At 35.7% G+C, this 17,281-nt stretch overlaps 1 protein-coding gene across 1 annotated transcript in view; it reads right to left on the minus strand.

Annotated features, from left to right (window-relative positions):
* Window positions 1-17,281, minus strand: part of RAB3GAP2 (RAB3 GTPase activating protein subunit 2 (non-catalytic)) — a 35,698-nt gene that overhangs the window by 2,806 nt on the left and 15,611 nt on the right. Inside the window, exons 14-31 of the mRNA XM_009994803.1 lie at window positions 15,875-16,091; window positions 15,431-15,574; window positions 15,085-15,167; window positions 14,468-14,532; window positions 13,948-14,038; window positions 11,483-11,610; window positions 10,552-10,765; window positions 8,542-8,639; window positions 7,600-7,705; window positions 6,524-6,684; window positions 5,322-5,538; window positions 4,773-4,946; window positions 4,539-4,645; window positions 3,432-3,498; window positions 2,624-2,694; window positions 1,638-1,673; window positions 1,023-1,097; window positions 560-778 (exon numbers count right to left, since the gene is read on the minus strand). Coding sequence (XP_009993105.1) covers window positions 560-778; window positions 1,023-1,097; window positions 1,638-1,673; window positions 2,624-2,694; window positions 3,432-3,498; window positions 4,539-4,645; window positions 4,773-4,946; window positions 5,322-5,538; window positions 6,524-6,684; window positions 7,600-7,705; window positions 8,542-8,639; window positions 10,552-10,765; window positions 11,483-11,610; window positions 13,948-14,038; window positions 14,468-14,532; window positions 15,085-15,167; window positions 15,431-15,574; window positions 15,875-16,091 — 2,273 coding nt within the window. The remainder of the gene's footprint in view (window positions 1-559; window positions 779-1,022; window positions 1,098-1,637; window positions 1,674-2,623; window positions 2,695-3,431; window positions 3,499-4,538; window positions 4,646-4,772; window positions 4,947-5,321; window positions 5,539-6,523; window positions 6,685-7,599; window positions 7,706-8,541; window positions 8,640-10,551; window positions 10,766-11,482; window positions 11,611-13,947; window positions 14,039-14,467; window positions 14,533-15,084; window positions 15,168-15,430; window positions 15,575-15,874; window positions 16,092-17,281) is intronic.

Genomic DNA, 17,281 nt, shown 5'->3' on the forward strand with positions numbered 1-17,281 from the left:
CATTTTTTTTAGAATTGTAGCGTGCAAGGAAGAGTAAAGCCCAATTTGTGGTACCTGCTCTGTATCATACTGCATTTTAAATGCAATTACTTTTGTTTTTTCATAAGTGGCTTATATGTGTTAAATGCCAAACTGGTTCTACTCTTCAAGATGCCTAGAATTCAGGAATAATCATCAGCAATAATGGATACAACAGTGACACTAACATAACAATTCTGAGCTTAAATATTTATGTTTTTTTCTGATCTGGCACTTCTCAAAGCAACTAGAAAAACGTGTCATCTAATGTCCTTACCATGCAGTGTTTTCAGGCCAGCTGATTATTAAGGAGCTAATTTTCATGCATGTAAGGTGACTACAATCTTTTATTCATAAAGAAAAGCACCAAGTTTGGGTTTCAGCCTGAATTCTGGTGACAAGTTCACTAACGCACCCACAGTGGACTAAATATATTTCATATAATTATGCATGAACTGTTTAAAGAGTGAAAGCTGGCATATATTCTGGATACCAAGAGAAAGGATAGAAATCTTACAATGCAGGTTTCCAAAAGACATACCTTACTATCAAACAGCGAAAGAGGCTTCACGCTCTTCAGAGAAAACCTCATGATGGCGAACAAGATGGTACATAACACAAACTGGTGCTCAACAAGTGGGTAGTGAATGCGTTTCTGCTCGAGGGCTAGTTCTACTATGGATACTGGTCCTTCTACAGACACCCAAGCATCTTCAGTATCCAAAACTGGAGCCTGCATCTCATCGCTGCTGACATCAGCCTGCCAGAGCCACACAGAAAAGGAGTCACACACAACATGTGGCCTCTACTGGCCTTCTGTGCAAAAGACACAGCTTTAATCACAAGTTCTCTGTGGTGAAATTAAAAAGAAAATGTCGTATTGTCTAGAAGGTCATTAATATTAGTCTGAACTGAATGGTAAAGATACTACTATAAACATAGCCTTTAAAATTTAATCTGAATCAATTAGTTCCTTACCTAATATGGGAAAAATAAAAATTTACCTCTAGCAGTGTTTGCAGAAGTTCTGAACAGCAGCCAAGAAAAGCTGTCATTGCTGTGTCACCCATACCTACGTCCTGTTAACAAACAGTATGTGTTAAGTTGTTTCAGCTGGAAATTAAACAGGCTTTTATTAGCTCTGCATGTTTGAGAAGACAGTTATTGACATAAATCACATTGTTAAGCTCAGTTTATTAGCCCATTATATTTCAAGACAAATAAATATTCACTAAAGTATAACAAAAATAGAAGTAACGGGAAAAATAGTAATAAAGCTAAATATAGCTATTTACAAGACTGAATTCCTCAAGTAATCACATCTAGTAATTTCTAGCAAATTTCATTTTCTGAGCATATCAGTTGTCTTCAAAAAAAGTTTTAACTAATGAAATTATGCTTAAAAAATTATAGTAACTTGTCATGTCACAGTTTAAGGGCTACCTTCTCTAATATTCAAAGCTACACTACTAATTTAAATTTCCTAAAATTATAACATTTTCTCTAGGGTGGCATTTTGAATTTTTCTGAAGCTTTCAAAAACAAATCACTAACTAGGAATTCAAATTAAAGCCTTTTTATTTATTTCATCCCATTTAGACAAAAGAAGTATTACTTGCCCGTCTGCATAATCTGTCCTTTGGAGCTTTTCCAACCTGATGAAAAAAAAAAAAAAAAAGTGTCTCAGCAGAATTAAACAATTTTCATTATAAGGTATCTGTTATGCCACATTCTAAGCATTTGTTACTATTTTCCTAATATAAAAAAATATTTCATTATAGCTACATAATTCAAAAGCTTGCTTTTATCAGAAGATTTGACAGATCATACAACTCAGAAATTAACATACTTAGTTCAACCTTCTTAAAATCTACATTTAGAAATAAGGTCCCAAGGTCCTCATTCAAATCCCAAAGGTAGCAAAAAAATTCAAACTGATTTCTATAATATAGAACCAGAGCTATAATACCAAGCATGATATTAGAAAGAAACACTAGGAAGCAAGTAAGAGCGAATGTTCCAGCATATTCATCGAGATGAAGATGGTCTAATAAGAAAGCTACTAATTGCTTTCCATGCCTTGCCTATCTGAATTCTTCCAGAGAAACGTCAGTCCTACCCTGTTCAGGAATGTTACTAAGATGTCCAGTTTCTACAGGTGGAATCACATGCTGCACACGATGAAGCACACACATGTCAGTGGAACCTCCCTCTTCCATAGCACAAGAGAGTAGTGATTACATCATGGCAGAGTCTAAACAACAGCTGAAGTGAGTGAGATTCCTGGGTCCTCAACTACAGGATTCTTTAAACTCAAGATTCAAGTGACACATCATGCTGTTCAAAGTCTGAACTCAAGACCACTTTCAGCTGTCAACACACTTTCAGCTTGTTCAACAAGCATTCCTTCATCAATTCCAAAAGCTAGCTACATAATAAACCACATAAGCATGGGGGTTTTATGTTTAAATCAAAGATATTAAAAAATGATCTGAAAAAAACCCCACAACCGTGATTTAAATATAGTAGCTTAAATTTTCAGTTAATAAGAGAAATTCAGCCTCAAAAATATTGTCATAATATTGTCACAGTACTGTCACAATACCTTGTCCATTAGGTATGTAGCAGAAGAAAGCCTTTTTACAATGAATGTATTCCACATCATCAGAGCAATACCTAGAACAATTGCAAACTTGTAAATGCCAAGTGAGTAGAAAAGAGAGCTTACAAGTATGGAGTGAAAAGCTGTGGGCCAAAGCTCCTTTAAATTTAAAAAAATATTCCAAATGACACAAAAAGGAATTGTGAGTTGCCCTAACTGCTTTATTCTTGGACTCTATACTTCAGACTTCTCAGGAGGAGATTACCTTGGTGATAAAACACACTCAGAGGGACGAGGCATCATTCATTAAAATGTTTAGGTTATACAGGCTGGGTTAAACATTGCAGGCACACATTTTATGGTAAGCAGGAAAGTTTAAGACACTCTGTGCTCTAGGCACAGAGTGCACCTACTTTGCATATACAAAAAGCCTACAAAAAGAGAATTGTCATCATATTCACTGAAATAGAGTATCAAGAAATGCATGGAAAGTAATTGAATGCAAGAAACATGTGGCACTATTTGAAAACAAAGAAAATAGTTTCAGAGCAATTTTACTTTAAAATGTTTTCAGTTAAACATTAACTTTATCTAACCAACTTCTTCTCATGGTTCTGATAAAAACTCAGTTTCAACATGAAAAACAAAAGCTTGAAAGTCAGCAGAAAGTTTTGGGGGTTGGTTTTGGGTTTCTTTTAGACAAAATGGCCACTGCCACTACAAACTGCATATGTTTATACTAGTCAACAGTCATTTGTTCTATTGTTTTACAATTTCAAAAAATAATTTTTAATAATAACTTTATACTTACCATGCTGAACATGAGCATTAATGATGCATCTTAGGTGATCTATAGACCTAGTGAGAAAACATGCTTCCTTATGTAATACAAACAAACAAAAAGAACAAGTTATTATATTATTCAAAACTTGTTTTAAATGCAAACTATTGATTTTTAAAGTGCCCAGATAGACTATTTTAAGGCTACTACTTTTTGACATTTATAAAATGTTAAGTTATTCTGATATTGCAGTCTTCTCTGCTGCTATCTGACAAACATATATGCATGTGGCAAAGTATGTTTCACTAAGCATTGAACACATTGTGATTTCAGCACTATTTTCAGGGCTTTGTTTGAGTATAGGTACTGCTAACACACTCTTTTGCTGAAAGGTTCCTCCACTGACTATAGTAATTTTTCAAATACAAAACAAACTTGTGCTAGAAAGATCAATTTTTACTCCATTTCATCAGGATGGAAGGAGTTTTTAACTATCTCAAAGGAAACTTGTATAGGAAGGTGTTATGTTGCACAGATCCAAGGAGTGTTAATTTTAATGTTAATATAATCTGAACTTAAGACAACATTTTCCAAAGTTCAAGAAGGTACAGGAGAGCAGCAGGAAAAAAAATAGTATTTTTTTTTTTCCTTCTCCTGTGACAATTCCCAGCAGTGGTCAGGGAATCTAATATTCAAGAAATCTCTCTCCTCTTAAAGTGCAATGGATTCCAGTCTAACAAACTTAGTGTTCTGTTCTGTGATATGTTTATAACATATCTAGAACACAGGAAAGGTTCATCACTGCTTTGCAGTATTTAAAATGTTTTGTACTTGCCCAAAATACAGTTAAACCCCTTCTTTCATGCAGCTTAATTGAATCCAGTTTCCACACTTCCAGTTTTGAGAATCTGATAGCTTAGAAGCAAACTGTCCTGGTCTTTGTGAGGTGCCATTCAGCCTCAGGACTTGCATTAATTTTCTCAATTTCTGCTTGCCACTTACCACAGAAAAACTGTACCTAGTATGCTTTCGAAGTCAGTCTTCTTAATGAGAGCTTTTATGAACTATTACAAAGTTGTGAAACTGCTTGTTTTGAGTAGCTCTTAACCATTACTCCTGCAAATGTAATCCTTTTACCTCTGGGTCCTTATTCCACTGTACTACATATTCCCAACAGCAATGTGCATGGAGTACATCCACTTCAAGACTACATGGAAATTGCTGATACGCTAGTTGCAGCAGTTCTAGAAAAAGAAAATCTAGAGTTACCAGACAGACCTCTTCCTCCTGTAATTTCAGCTGCTGCACAACAGTAACAACTAAAACATCTGCAAACATTTAGAATTTCAAGAAGTCATGTTCTTTTCTTACCTAGGATTGTTTCCAAGCCTTTCTCTGCTTCTAGTTCTTCAAGAAAAATATTAGTATGCATTTCTATAGATTCTCCAGCAATATCTGTATTGCTTTTGTATTGGGCCAAATTCAGTACAAGAGGACTGAAGCCTTGCTTAAAAACCCACTTTGCTACAGTGTCAGCAATACCTCCTAGGACAGCAAGAAAAAAAAAAAGGAAAAAAAAATAAATTATGAAGTATAGTCAGCATATCCCAGAAGATTTACAGTCCAGAATCAAATAACAAAAGAAAAAAGTTTTAACTACTACTGTTAATTACATAAAGATAACTTATACCAATTAGGAAGCTTCCGAATCAACTGATTAGAGATCTACAATGCAGTCTTTACAGTAATACTCTAATACATTCTAAAAACACTATTCTATTGTTTGGATTGGTTTTTAAATTCAGAAAAGTAATCAGCAGAATCATTTCCAGTGCAGGGTATATCATAAATCAAGGTAAGGATGGCTTAGAAGTCTATTAGAATGACAGTCAACCATCTTTCCAAGAGAAAAAACTGTACCTTTTCCAGCTTCAAGCAATTTTTTTACAGAAAGCCTGACCAAGGGCTCACTCTGGAGTGATGAAACTCTTTTTGTCCTTTTGGTCACTTTGCTATGCAGTAGTGTTTGAAGTATCAGACAATCCTCTAGCTGTTTCAGCAGAAGTTTCCAATATTCAGCATCAAGGGAAAGTGCCTCCCAGGATTCTGTGTCCGAACCTACAGTTATTTGGGAAAACTAACAGAACGTATGAACTGGTTTAAGTCTGTTCACTTAAAGTAGCATATTTTTGTTAAAAAAAACAAACAACAAACAACACAGTATCAAAATGGAAAGGTATATCCTGAGAGCTACTGCACTTCCAATAATAATTTAGTTCACGATATGTACGTTCATGTTTTTGCAAACATCAATTAATATCTCACGGTACTAAGAAGATGCACAGATTCTTAAATAAAAACATAAGGAATTAAAAGGATCTGGAAGGTCATCTTATAGTCCCATTTTAAAGTCCATGTGTAGTTGAAAAATGTGTTAGAATCCCTTCAAAATGATTTAAGTCCTCCCCCGTATACATATGCCCTATATATGTGATTAACCCATTTATATTTAAATTTTTTACCGTAGGAAAAAAATATATGGGTAAAGCACAGTATGTTGCAATGTAACAACATTCTTATCTGGGAAACACTGACAATTTTAATACACAGAATTGCAATAGTTAAGATGAATGCGTAAAAATACTAAAACACTTTTTCATGACCTAGTTATGATTTATAAGGTAGTCTATTTACAAGACCAAACCACCTAAGCCCCTTCTAATCTATTAAGACAACTAGCAAAACAGACATACCCCTAGTGCTATTTAGGAACGGAATAACACTTTCAATCTCAAATTGCAACCCTGCCTGCAGCTTCACAGTATTCATCCCAATTTAGTGAAAAGATACTTATTGCCAAGAAAACCAAATGCCCACCATCTTAAGAAGGCATAGTCAACATTATTTGCTATCAAGAGAAAAACTCACTGTACAAGTACTTAAATACATACTTAAATATATGTTTAGTAAACACTTCCGCTATATATAATTCATTAACTTCAGTATAACATTCTTCAAATTCAAGTTTTCAGGCTGAGGATGTGATTCCATTACAAAGACAGCAATTTGCATGGGACTGATAGAGTAAATAAAATAGAAGGGGGAAGTTTGAGATGACTTACCTTTTTCTCTGTCACACTGTCGATGATTTCCGCAGTTACCGAATGCCCGACGTGGGCAGATAACAAAGCAGCTGCGTTATTTTCAGACTGAACACAAGCTGTACGCATCTGCTGCCACCAGGGGGAAACCGACTGCGTGTCCCATGACTCATCTATAGCAACTGTGGAGAAAGGTAGGACAACTCAACTTGGGCCAGTGGGCATTAAAACTAGTAAAGCAGCAACAAACCCTGAAAGCATCACTTACTAATACAGCTTATATTAGGAGCCATTTCCAATCATTCTATGCTATCTTCTAGATGTGTAACATAACATTTCTACATTATAAATCAAATTTAATGTGAAGAGTAAAATGTGAACTACCCCTTCTCCCAAGCTTCAGTTGCACAAAACAGGCAATAGATCTAAATTGGTAGGCAGTAAAATCTGCTGCATGCTTACTAGATCTAAAGAATATTACAAACTGATGCTTTGCAATGCACACAGCTTCTTTTGTGATTTCAAGGTGCCATGTGTATTGTCAAGCCAGCTCTCTTCAGGCTATCCTCATGTTTGGCAGAGAATTTATTCAGGCAGCAGCAACTTATTGATTCTTCCAGCTTTTATTCATTATACAACTTACCCCAAATAGTAGCAAGTTGATTCTACAGAGCATCCCTCAAGTTACAGAGAAGTTCAGTATGCAAATGCTGCTAGAATAATAGTGTCTCAATGGGTTAAAGAAACTTGAAGGACTTCTGAGAGTCAGTCAACACAAGGGAGAGGGGCAGGACTAAACAGGCCAAAACCAGAAGAAGGGGAAAGGTGGACAGCCACCGTCTGGTGTCAAACAGGAGTTGTGTCAGCTTGGTGGAGAGTGAAACTGAAGGGCATGAGGAAGGCCTTTAACTGTGACACTCTTCAGATTTTTGATTGTAACTTGAATTACATCTTGAGTTTCATCACAGTGTAGCAATTAGCTCTGTTACATTTGTGTGTGTGTGGGAAACACTAAGTGATAATATAAGCGGATCAGAGCAGCAAATTTCTAGAAATTAGTATAAATTGTGTTTAAGTGTTCCAAATGTATCTCTCACCTTTCATTTTGCTCAGAAGTGATAGCATAGTGTGAAGGCAACTGACAGAACCTGGTTTGTCTAGCATATCTTTTTCCTTGGAAAGCCATAAATTCAAAAGGAGTGACTGTAAAAAAAGAGAATATGGAATTAAAGCAAGAGAGTGAAACTCTAATATTGCAATACATCTAATGCAAACACTTTCTCAAAGAAATTTTATGTCATGGAGCAGAAGCATTATATCCATGAACCCTTATCATATTAATATAGAAAGTTAAAACTATATTGCATAAGGCAACCTATGACAGACTTTGAAATGAAACAATACAATCTGTATCTTTCATTTTAAAAGTTATCTTAGAAAACATCTTTTGAAGGAACAGCCAGGTAGCAGCAGTATGTTAAAAATCTCAACTTGATAAACATTAAATAATATTACAGCTAAAATACAGTTATTAATATTACAGCTAAAAATCTTTACAATCCAGGTAATACTGAAATAGGTATTTCCATCGTTATCTAGTGGAAGTAGCAAAAGACTAAAAATACATGTGAAGGATAAAGATGATTCTCTGAATTCTGAAAAAATTACTTTTAATTCTTTTTGAACTTGTTTGCTTACAAAAGGAAATTATAACAAATTTAGCAGTATCTGAAATTAACTGCACCCATAATTTTTGCTTCTTTAAAGAAGAAGTCTTCAGCAATTATTCTTCTAGTCCTAAATGCATACTCTAGACATTCTCACTAGTCAGTTTACACTAGGAGTTTTTCCTTGTTTTGTTTTTTTGTTTTTTCTTTGACACCTCTGAAGTGGGAACTATAAATAGGAGCACCTAAAGAACTGAAACTTTGAGCACAGCCTGAACACACCATTACTCCAAGGATCAAGATTCAGAATTTTTCCTGTTTTGTTTTCAAAATACAAAATCCAAGTTTTAAAGTATGTAATAAATATCTTACCAACAAGATTTGAGGGGTAAAACCAGCTGATTCCAATGCATGACACATTTCCTCTGCAGAACTCTCCCCACACAAACACTTCCAGAAAAAAAAGCTGCCTGAAGCAAAAATTAGTAGACATTAAGAAGACATCTAAAGCCACAGCTTCTCCCCTTACACAGAAGATCATCTGTTGATCAGGTCCCACTGAGTGCAATACAAACAACTAAGTTACATTCAGTATACTCTGACAGTTTACCCTTGGTGGAGAAGAATCGTAGAATCATAGGGTTGGAGGGACCTCTGAAGATCACAGATGTTCTACTATTACAGGAGTGACTTGGAAAATGGATTTATAACAAAACAAAGCTTATTACACTGCTTTGATTACACATTTTGTCCAACCCAAAGAATGGCTTCAAGCATTGGACAAGTTTATTCATGGAGTAACCCAGAACTGTGTGGCAGTGTGTTTTACCTGGTGGTGGTACTTCAAACAATTCAAAAAACAACCCAAAATTATATAATCCATACCTTACCAGCACTACAAAAAGTGAGTGCCCCTTCGAAGCAGAAGAAAATTGGAAAAACAAGATCTTCAAGAAACCATCTAAACTGCTCAGCATAACATTCATGTTTCAATTATGTTTGTTTGTAGTTAAACACCCTAAAAGTTACTGGTGATGCTTGTCCAAGGCAGTGGGGAGAAGTGCACTTCTACCCCTGTTCCTATAGCCAGCTATAATGTAAATTCTAAGATTAATTAGAAACATCCTTTTATCTTCCTTCAGGTGAAAGCCAAGCTCTTCCAACTTTTTAATCTAAATTCCTCTCAAACTCTGACAATTAAAGCAGGAGGCTACAGAGCGACCACCATACAACACCTGTGGACAGAATTCTGTGCTTGTACCAAAATTTCCCCTGAAAAGACAGTGCCTTTGAGACAGATTTAACTCAAGCTGCTTCTACTAGTTATTTCCCCAGAGTCCCTAAAGGACAGCCTAAAACAGATTTGCAAATCAAAGCATACCACACACAGTAACACTACCCCACATCCCAATAGAAATACCAGACACTCTCTCATCCATAATGTTTCAGATCAGCATCATCCAAAATCTCCTCAACTCTACAAATACAGGGTCTTTACTCCTTCACCTAGTGGTCCTATGCTGCCTCTGATCAGGTTCCCCATCTCTGAGGGTCTGACAGTTAACTGAACTCTTGAGGTGCTGTGACCCCACAAAAAAACAGTGGGATACAACTGGTCTGTAAAGTACCAAGTTATCACTGTCCAACTTAGTGGCATTAAAAAGTGAATGAACAGTGGTAACATGGCTTTAGGATAATTATACCCATAGATGTACTTAACTTGTATTAATACACATTTACATAGAAAGACCTGTAATAGATTTATTTGGATTGGAAGGGACCTTAAAGATCATCTAGTTCCAACCTCCCTGCATGGACAGGAACACCTCCTACCAGACCAGGTCACTCAAAGTCCCATCCAACCTGACCTTGAATACTTTCAGGGAAGGGACATTCACAGCTTCCCTGGGCAACCTATGACAGTGTCACAACACCCTCACAGTAAATAATTTCCTCTGAATAACTCATCTAAATCTACCCTCTTTTACTTAAAAGCCATTACCCCTTGTTATCTCACTACAAGCCCTTGTAAACAGTCCATTCCCAGCTTTCCTGTAGCCCCTTCAGGTACTGGGAGGCTGCTATGAGCTCCCCCTGGAGTCTTCTCTCAGCTGAACAGCCCCAAGCCTCTCAGCCTATTTTCACAGCCCTCTAATTATCTTTGTGGCCCTTCTCTGAACTTGCTCCAAGAGTTCTATGTCCTTCCTGTGTTCGGGGCTCCAGAAATGGACACCTAAGGCTGAGTCCAGAATTAGCACTATCACATGCTACTTCAAGGCAAGCCAGCTTGTTACAACCCCCAAATCAAGTCTAAAATATTTATACCATCTTATATTATAATCCGTCTTTAGGCAATTTGGCAAACAGTTGAGTAGCTCTTACCTAAAGCTACATATACTCCATCTTCCATATTTTTCACATTAATCACATCCTTTTCATACTCCAAGTACTCTAAGAACATTTTCACAGACAATACATCTTCCTTCTCATCAGTAAACTGATCAGTAGTTTGGGTGTTTTCTTTCTTGTAGTTCTGCAGTAAAGTCTGGAGCCTATGAAAATCTTTTTCTTCCAGCCGAAGCAGTTCAGCCAAGTCCTTAAAAGCAAAAGCCAAAAAATTGTACATCACAAGACTAGGACAAGTGGATGTTATACAAAACAGTAAACACCAAAATAAAAGTTAAAAAAGTCACAATAATTTGGTTTTAACATTAAAAATGCCCTTAAAACAGGCAAAAATGATTGATTAATATCAAAATCAAATTATTTGTATAGGTCTAGCTTAACTTTTAGGGACTTCAAGAGATACAGTTTCCATATTTAGATTCTTTCACAGTATAATAATCACCCATCAAACAAGGCCATATAACACAATTCCATATGGTTTTTATAATGGATAAGCAGTTTTATAAATGCTATCAAAAGCAAGCCATATTACAATACTACACAAGCAAACACCAGAATTCATAATTTCTGCTGGTCTGAAAACACTCCTCCAAAGCTAAATGAAGTTAAGAACATGCTATGAACTTTGGATAAAGGACTGCAACCAGGAGGCTTTAGTTCCGTTTCACTTCTGTCTGAACTTCATGAGACTCCTAAATAATATTAGGTAGTTTTGAATGAGTATTGGGCTTGTATGAGTGGTGGTGAGGGAAGGAGTGTTATAAACCAATTCCTTCATTAAAAGGTCCAGGTGCCAAAAGCAGGTAACTTGCTTACCTAGTTATTTTATCCAAGGCTTTGAAAAGAAACTTTTATGCTTAAATCGTCACTTGACTCTGTAAGACAACTGAATATTGAATTTACTTACATTATCTGAGGGTGGAGTGTCTTTTGGTATGCTTTGGGAATTTAGTTTGCTAACCAGTTCATAAAGATTTAACAGCTTTAACTTGTTTGCACAGAATTGCAGGAGTCCTTCATCCACACATTCAAGCTCTGAGGAGAAATAAAACCGCATTTGAACTTGAGTGTATAGCCTGGAGTAGTGAAACATACTTCCCAGCTGCATTAAACTCCTGTTACAGAACTGGAGGACTTGAGTCTCTCAGTGTAATTTTTGATGCACTGCTACTTGTAGTGATTAATTTAATTCATGGCAGTATAAAATAAGAACTATTTTTAAGAGAAGTGTTAGAGAAAGATATCAGGCTCATTTTTAAACTGAAGGAGATTGACAAAGTGGAAGTGACCAAAGGCAGGTAATAGAATAGTTTCATAGAATGGTTTGGGTTGGAAGGAACCTTAAAGATCATCTAGTTCCCACTGTCTTTTCCTGGCTTAAGGCTAAATCAGAGACTGCCAAAAAGTGAAGTACACTATGTCTCAAGTGTATTTTCTTTTATCAATAATTAAATGCCAAACTATAATATTTCACTCATTATGCCAGTATTTTAAGCATATTCCTTGCATGATTATATATGAGAGCATGACTATTTACTGATATGAATTCAATTTCGTCTCTGCAAGACACTGTCTTTTGTATTTCTACAATCTTAGTCTCTGAAATTTCATATATCTGTTGACATTCAAATATTAGTAACAATTAAAGCAACCAGAATATAGGAGGCTAACACCAACACAATGTTGAAAAAAAAAAACAAACACAAAAAAACACCCATTCCAACTTATTATTTAAGAAAAAAAAAAAAGCATTTTACAGAGATCCTGAGAGGACTTTTCTGTAGAAAAGGTATCTCTGGATATATCATCTTCACCTCAAACAGCTTCTAAACATTATTTTCTCCTTATTGAAACCTTAAACACTTTGCTACACTGCTATTAAAAATCCTACAAACAAAAGAGAAACACAGAACTTGCTGCACAGTCATGTGACCTTTTGTGCACAAACACAGCACTCACAGACCCCAACATCTGCTTCATAGTATCTTTTATCTACTAAGCACAAGTGGAAAGATACACCACCACCCTGCTGAAATAAGAAGGCTGGAACACCAGTCAAGTTTGTTCTTTATTGTGACTGTAAGGAAGTGAAGTTATGTTTGACAGTAAGAGATTAATGATGAAAAACACAAACTAAACACATCTCAGTAAGTATACAGTTCTGTCAATCTCTCTCTTCAGTGTGAAAGGGCATGTTTCAGTTTTTCTTTAGGGGTTCTAATAGAAATTGATAATGCTAGTGGTTTAGAATGCCAGATCGAAGTTAGGTAGAGAACTGCATGTGTGAAGCTCTCCATCTCCTCTATATACTTCAATAAAAGTTTAAAAGAAAAAACAATCCAACAAAAAAAATCCACCACAGATACAGGTGAAAGAAAGATTTCCTCTCAAGATTTTGAAATTGTGAAAATGTGTTCTCATATTCTCATATTCTCACTGGGACACAGCCTTTGTAATTGACAAATGGTTTATTCAGGACTTCCACACCACAGTGGCAGGGATTTCTTGACTCCTATTGCTAAAATCACATCATCTAACAGGTGAAATCAAAATCAGTGATAACAAAAGTAAGAAAAAGCAGACTTCTATTGCCAAGAAGTCCAAACACCTGCAAAAACAAGTGACAGGCACATGGTTATCCACTCTATTTCTCAATACCCAGGTAGGTCTCCAAAACTGGGTCACCTCAAGCACAAAGAAGGTTCTCTTGAGTGTGTAATTTCAAAGAAACAATCTTTGAGGCTTCCAGCAACAAGATTTTGAATGGGTAATGACATTTCCTGACATTGACTGAAATCTCTAGCAGAACATATGAAATCTTACTTCAGTGAGGTTTACCAAGAAATGGTACTAGGCACCTGGCCAGAGATCAGATCCTTCATGAGGAGGATCTTGTGCTTCCAGTACCTTAGAATCTACAGATCCAAAGTACCTTATCCTTGCTGTGTTCCTTGGAGAGAGAGATCAACCTACAACTTATATGGGCAAAAGTCTGTGAAAGTATCTTTCCGAAGGAAGTTTTTACTGGATCCAAGTACCCAGCCCAGTTGTTGAATTATTATATTTTTTTAGATATAACCATGAATTCCTAGACACACAGCAAGCACAGAAAACATCCTTACTAGCTAGCTATTTGCAGTCTGTATTTAAAAAAAAAAAAAAAAAAAAAAAAAAAAAAAAAAAAAAAAAAAAAAAAAAAAAAAAAAAAAAAAAAAAAAAAAAAAGTAGAAACAACATGCTATGGTATCTTGCAGCAAGACTAAGCAGACCAAGTCTGGTCTCCCTGTGGAACAGAATAGTTCTACAAGTCTTAGGACACTGCAGACCAAGTGCAAATGCCCCTCCATATTTGCAAAATAAATATCCACCTACCTTGCTTTTTTAAATTATCCATTAATGTCTGAGTGATGCTTGTGAGAGATGAAAGTGGCACCCGTTCACTTGTCAATATGCTTTCCAGAGCCTGTTAAGCAGATGTTCAACAGAATTAAACATTTACTTAATTTTACTGTAAAAACATATAAGGTAAGCCAACAAAGCGCAACTTCGACAAAGACTTTTCATCTGTCTTCACATATAGTTGTGGCATATTTTAATTCTACACAGAAGCCTGCTCTCTTCTTACTATTTTGACTTTTATCATAGAAGATGCCTTCAGGAAGTCCAGTCAAAATTATTTCTCGTCAATATGTTGTAAAACAAAAAAAAACCCAAAACAATAAAAACACAAAACCAAAAAAAAACCCCCACCAAAACAGCTCAGTTATTTGCTTCATGTAATTCTAGGAAAAAACTACACATTTTGAAAGGTGTAAAAAGATTTAGCACTCTAATCTGATATCCCAATATTTTTTTTCTAATATTAAAAGCATGCTGGCTTCTAAGTTTTCACCTGTTTCTTTGTAGCAGGATATTTAATATCAAGTATTAATTCCTTTGCTTCAGCTTCAATCGAATCTGCAAACAGACAATAATGACTTCAATTCATATTTCTGAAAAGCATTCTAAAAAACAAGTCAACTAGCACCACAGTTAAGATGCATGTAGGTTCATGATATAGAGATGAAGACACTTTGATAAAAGTTGTCAAAATAAGATTAGGAAAATTAAATAACAGCTCAATGGCATTTTTTCCTCCAAGTCTGTTTTTTGTAAGTTATATATATTATTGTTAATATATATTTTTTTTTTTCTTACAGGAAGAAGAGAGTCAAATGCAGAAGCTCCATTACATAGCATAATGGTTGCAAATAGACTGTGTTTTATGCAAGCACTCAAAGTAGAGTTTATTTAAGATTTATATGGCAGACAAGGCTTATACTAGATTCTTGAATAAGATAAATCTTATCTGATAGTTTATAAAGAAACACAAGCTACTTAAATGTCATAATTCATAGCATATGCAGCTGTCAGAATGCACCACAATGATATCTGTGTTTGAACACTGATAGGACAGATAAGAATCTCTTGATAACATAAAATCTTAAGAAATGATAGAAGAGAACCTACCCAAATCCGAGTTTTTAGCTTTGAGTAAAGCATTTAACTTCTTCACTAGATGCATATCCTTTGCTCGCTCACTCTTTTTATCACTGAAGGGAAATAATTTTAATTGTATGAGTGAAGAGAACTAGAGTGAATGATTCAGAATTTTTTTAAATTTTATGTATGTATGCTACTTTAAGGAAACATTATGGTAAAAAAAAAAATAATAATAGAGTTAATGCCTATAAACCAACATTACCAGACAATTATTCTGCCTGAGAAAGAACATCAGAATTACTCTGAATTAAACATTGCTTCCAAAAACAATAATGAAATTAATTTGGTTAGACAGAGTACAGAAAATCCTTACCTCAGTGCTAAGTGGAAAGGTACGTGGAGAGTTTTTACACTTCCAGAGACCGGGTCAACAAGGCATATCTGGTAAATCTGAGGCTGCCACCCCTGACTGGTCACATTGTTTAGACCCATTATTTTATAACCAGGATACAACAACCTGAAACCAACAAAAACCACAGCCTTTACGGAGAAGAAAAAAATTAGCAACCTTACCTTTCTACATACTGAATAAAAAGACAACAAATTTTATAAAGCTAAGGTTTAACAACTGCTAAATGTGTTTTTCAGGAGAGATTGCAGAGCAATGAAACGTGACAAAAATCCCCTTCTACACAACAACAAGCTGCATTCAGTAGAAACACTGTGGCCAACGCAAAAGGGCCTGCCAGCACTTTCCACTTCTAATGTACCACTCTACTGCTGCAAGGTAGTCACTATGCCTTCTGCTGTTTCTTACCTACAATACTTCCCCACATTGAAGGCTCCAACCCGAGGCCCTTGCTGCGTACTCCATACTTCCAGGATGCCTCTCCTTGGAGCATAGATTACAAGGAACTGAGCCACTCTGCTTGGACCTTGTCCATTTCCAAAAGGAGAAAAATCCATCTTCTCTGTTTCCCTCTCATGAAGGTCCTCTACAGTCTGTATCCAACCAACTTCTGCATCACGGTATCCTTTGTAAGAGAAGACATAAGCACATTACTGGACAGAAATTAATACTGATAGTGCACACTACTACCCACTTAAGCACTATTCCAGCAGCAAGTTGTCTTAAACATTGTTTCAAATAGTGCAACTCTAGCCAGTAGCCAGGCCCCTGTCAAGAACTGTGGTCCCTTGACTTAGAGCAGGGCCCACCAGAGGTCTTCTCAGAGCCACGAGCAGCCTCCTGCAAAGCTTTGGGGAGGAACAAGTTCTGCTGGGAGAAGCCACAAAGAACTCCAGAACTCATTAAGTCTGTACTCTGGACATTACATCAATGCAAAATTGCTCAGACAAGAAAGATCTGTAATAAGTGCCCAGACCTCACATTTTGAAACAACAACAACAAAAAAAGCTTTAAAGAAGGAGATTTCCATGTAAGTTTTTATTAATTTGTTTTTATTATTATGTTTAAGTGCATTAATAATTAAAATGCAGGTTTTAGTAATCCAATAAAAATACTCATCTTCACTCTTCTTCTGGTTAACTTAAATGCTTTCCTGCATAAAACCTTCCTAAACAAAAAAGGCAGAGATGCTCTCATGGTATTACTAAACTATGTAACGGTTTAGTAAGTATAAATTAGAGACTCCAAACTGCAAGTGAAATACCGATGTATAACACAAGTTTATGAAAAGATGTATTATACCAAGAAGACTGAAAAGTATTCACAGCTCGATTAACGAGAAAAGTTATGATCCAAAAGGCATAATTCACTTGACACCCTTGCTTAAAAAACAAACCAAAGCAAAAAAACCCAACACTATTTCACATTTCAACAACCTGACTGGGAAAGGCTGGCAAACTGTACGTGTCTGACTAGAAAGTAAAACATAGGACTCTAATAATACTTCCTAGATAATATGAAGCTCTCGATAATGAAGAAAAAAAAGTCCAAGAATATCAGAAAGCACATACTACAGTTAATAACTTCAACATATGAAAAAAGGAGAATGCACACAGGAAACATGATTACTCTAGGTACTACACTGCTGAATTGGTAGTGTGGGGCATAGAAAAGAGAAGAGCTAGAGATTTTGTTTGTTCTTAAAACTTACCTTCAATCTCCTAAAAAGCTGAAAAATTTTAATGATATAGAAAAGAGCTGTTGTAACATTAGGTATAGTTAAAATTTGAAAGTTTAACATCTGCATTTCTTTCA

Source organism: Chaetura pelagica, unplaced genomic scaffold (assembly GCF_000747805.2).
Source record: "Chaetura pelagica isolate M959 unplaced genomic scaffold, ChaPel_1.0 scaffold2, whole genome shotgun sequence".
Taxonomy (NCBI): Eukaryota; Metazoa; Chordata; class Aves; order Apodiformes; family Apodidae; genus Chaetura; species Chaetura pelagica.